This window comes from Castanea sativa, chromosome 3 (assembly GCF_040712315.1).
Source record: "Castanea sativa cultivar Marrone di Chiusa Pesio chromosome 3, ASM4071231v1".
Taxonomy (NCBI): Eukaryota; Viridiplantae; Streptophyta; class Magnoliopsida; order Fagales; family Fagaceae; genus Castanea; species Castanea sativa.
Window position 1 is genome coordinate 31,626,135 of NC_134015.1, and position 2,964 is coordinate 31,629,098.

Genomic DNA, 2,964 nt, shown 5'->3' on the forward strand with positions numbered 1-2,964 from the left:
CTAGCCAAGGAAGGCGAGAAGGAAAAGCCCATCAAGATCGGGGTAAACTTTCCTAAGGATATAAAAGATGAGCTCATAGCTCTGTTGATGGAATTCAAGGAATCATCACTTGGTCTTATCAAGATATTCCTAGATTTGATACAGAAATTGTTGTCCATAGAATTTTGATTAAACTCGAATGCCCCTTAGTGCGGCAAGCTCTCTAAATGATGAAGTCCGAGACTATCTTGAAAATCAAAGAAGAAATGGAAAAATAGTTGAATGTCATTTTCTTACTTCCATAGCCTACTCTAATAGGGTTGCAAACATTGTTCCCATGCCAAAGAAGGATGGGAAGGTACACATGTGCATTGATTATAGAGATTTAAATCGAGCTAGCCTGAAGGATAATTTTCCCTTGCCACAAATTGATACCCTGATTGATAACACCATGACCAACATATTTTTCTCCTTCATGGACGGGTTCTCAGGTTATAATCAGATCAAGATGGATGAAGAGGATAAAGCCAAGATAGCATTCACCACCCATTGGGGAACTTATGTCTATGATGTCATGCTATTTGGCTTGAAGAATGTTGGGGCGACCTACCAGCGAGCCATGGTAACTCTGTTCTATGATATGACGCATAAGGAGATCGAAGTCTATGTGGATGATATGATTGCTAAGTCATGCACTCATAGAGATCATTTGATAGATTTGAGAAAGCTATTCAAGTGCCTTATCAAGTACAGGTTGAGGAGGTTTAACCTTAACAAGTGCGTCTTTGGAGCTAGTTTATGGAAAATTGCTTGGCTTCATAGTCAGCTGAAGAGGAATAGAAGTGGACCCAACAAAAGTCTAGGCCATTAGAGACATGCCTGTGCTGAAAACTGAGAAAAAAGTTTGAAACTTCTTAGGAAGGATCAATTACATAGCTTGCTTCAAAGCCTAGTTGACTGCCCATGCGATTCGTTGTTCAAGCTCTTAAAGAAGGATACCAAGATAGAATGGACAAATGAATGTTAAGCTACCATTTACAGGATTAAGAAGTATTTTTTGAACCCTCCTATTTTGGCTCCCCCAACATCGTGATATCTGTTAATTCTCTACCTAGCGGTACAAGAGACATCCATAGGTTGCATGTTAGGCAAGCTAAATGAACTCGATCAAAAAAGATAAGGCAATTTACTATCTAAGTGGGAAGTTCACCAGCTGTGAGATCAATTACATCACCATTGAAAAGACATGTTGCGCCTTAGCATGGGGATCATGTAAGTGGCATTAATACATGCTTTACTTCACTTGGCGATTAATTTCCCGCATGTACCCCATCAAGTACATATTTGAAAAGCCTACCCTCACAAGGAAGATCTCCCATTGGCAGATGTTTCTATCCAAGTTCGATATTATGTTTATGGTGCAAAAGGCCATCAATGGCCAAGCCCTAGCTGATTACCTTGAGGACCAGCCATTGAATGATATTGATTTCTCAGAATCTCTCTTCCCAGATGAGGATGTTTTGGCATTAGAGACAGAACTCAGCAATATAGAACCATGGTGTTGGAAGCTTTATTTCGATGAAGCCCTTAATAGCATCGGAAATGAAGTGAGAGTAGTTCTAGTATCCCTAAAGGGCCAGCAAATCCCTATTTCAATCAAACTTAATTTTTATTGCATGAACAACATTACAGAGTACAAGGCGTGCATAGTAGGCTTACTAGTCACCTTGGAGTTCAACACAAACCATCTAAGCATCTTTAGAGATTCCTTGTTGATTATCTCCCAAATAAAGGGCAAGTTGGAAGCCCGAGACACCAAGTTGATTCTGTATCAAAAATATGTTAGCCATTTAATCCCAAATTTCTAGAACATTACCTTTTCTTATTTGCCCCAAGCACACAATCAGTTCACAGAAGCTTTAGACACCTTGGCTAGCATGGTTAAGTTGGCATAAGGAGATGAGATGTGAGAATTGCTCATAGAGGTCCATGACGTGCTGGCCTACTACATGAATATCGAAGAATGCATGAACGTTGAAGTCGAAATAGATGGGAAGCCATGGTACCATGATATCAAGGATTATATCAAAGATGGTGAATACCCGCCTAGGGCCATAGACAGTAAGAAGAAATTCATCAAGCACATGGCATGCTAGTTTTTCTTGAGTGGGGAAGTCCTATTTAAAAGGAACCACAACACAACTTTGCTTCGATGCATAAACACCCCCGAGGCTAACCATTTGATGGAAGATATGCATGAGGGCTTGCTTGGAGTCCATGCTAGTGGACCCCTGTTGGCCCAAAAATTTATGAGAGCCGGCTACTATTGGCTTACCATGGAAAGCGCTGCATCAAGAATGTAAGGATGTGACACCGTTGCCAAGTCTATCAGAATAGAAAGAATGGTCCTCCCTAACCCCTACACTTTCTAGCAAGGCCATGGCCTTTTTCTGCCTGAGGTACGAATGTCCTCAGAACCGTGATTTTGAAAGCCCCAAATGGGCTTGAGTATATCTTAGTGGCCATCAACTACTTCAATAAGTGGTTGTAAGCTTACAAGGAGATTCTAGCACTTTGCCCTTTTTTTTAAAAAAAAATTTAGCAATATGTCCCTATTTTAAAACTATTTAGGTCCATGCCCCTGTTTTGAAACTTGATTTTAAGAAAATCGAGTTTCAATGTAAAACTTGATTGGTAGAAAATTGAGTATGGGGCGATCAGACTTAAAATTAAAAAAAAAAAAAAAAATTGCATGGAATTCGAGTTCATGGAGCTCGAGTTCCATTGAAAACGCCACTATAAGTTATTTAAAACGCAGCTATAGGTATGGAACTCAAGCTCTATGAACTCGAGTTCCATGCAAGTTTTTTTTTTTTTTTTAACAATTGAGTTTTTTATTGAAACTCGATTTTATTAAAATCAAGTTTCAAAACAGAGGCATGAACCTATATAGTTTCAAAATAGGGACATATTGCTAAATTTTTT

The 2,964-nt window shown here is 39.2% G+C and overlaps 1 protein-coding gene across 1 annotated transcript; it reads left to right on the top strand.

The window, feature by feature from the left end:
- Positions 1-1,301: 1,301 nt before the first annotated feature.
- LOC142628825 (uncharacterized) lies at positions 1,302-1,847 on the top strand. Its single transcript, XM_075802862.1, has one exon. It carries the CDS (start codon positions 1,302-1,304, stop codon positions 1,845-1,847), a length of 546 nt encoding a protein of 181 aa, XP_075658977.1.
- The last annotated feature ends 1,117 nt before the right edge of the window (positions 1,848-2,964 follow it).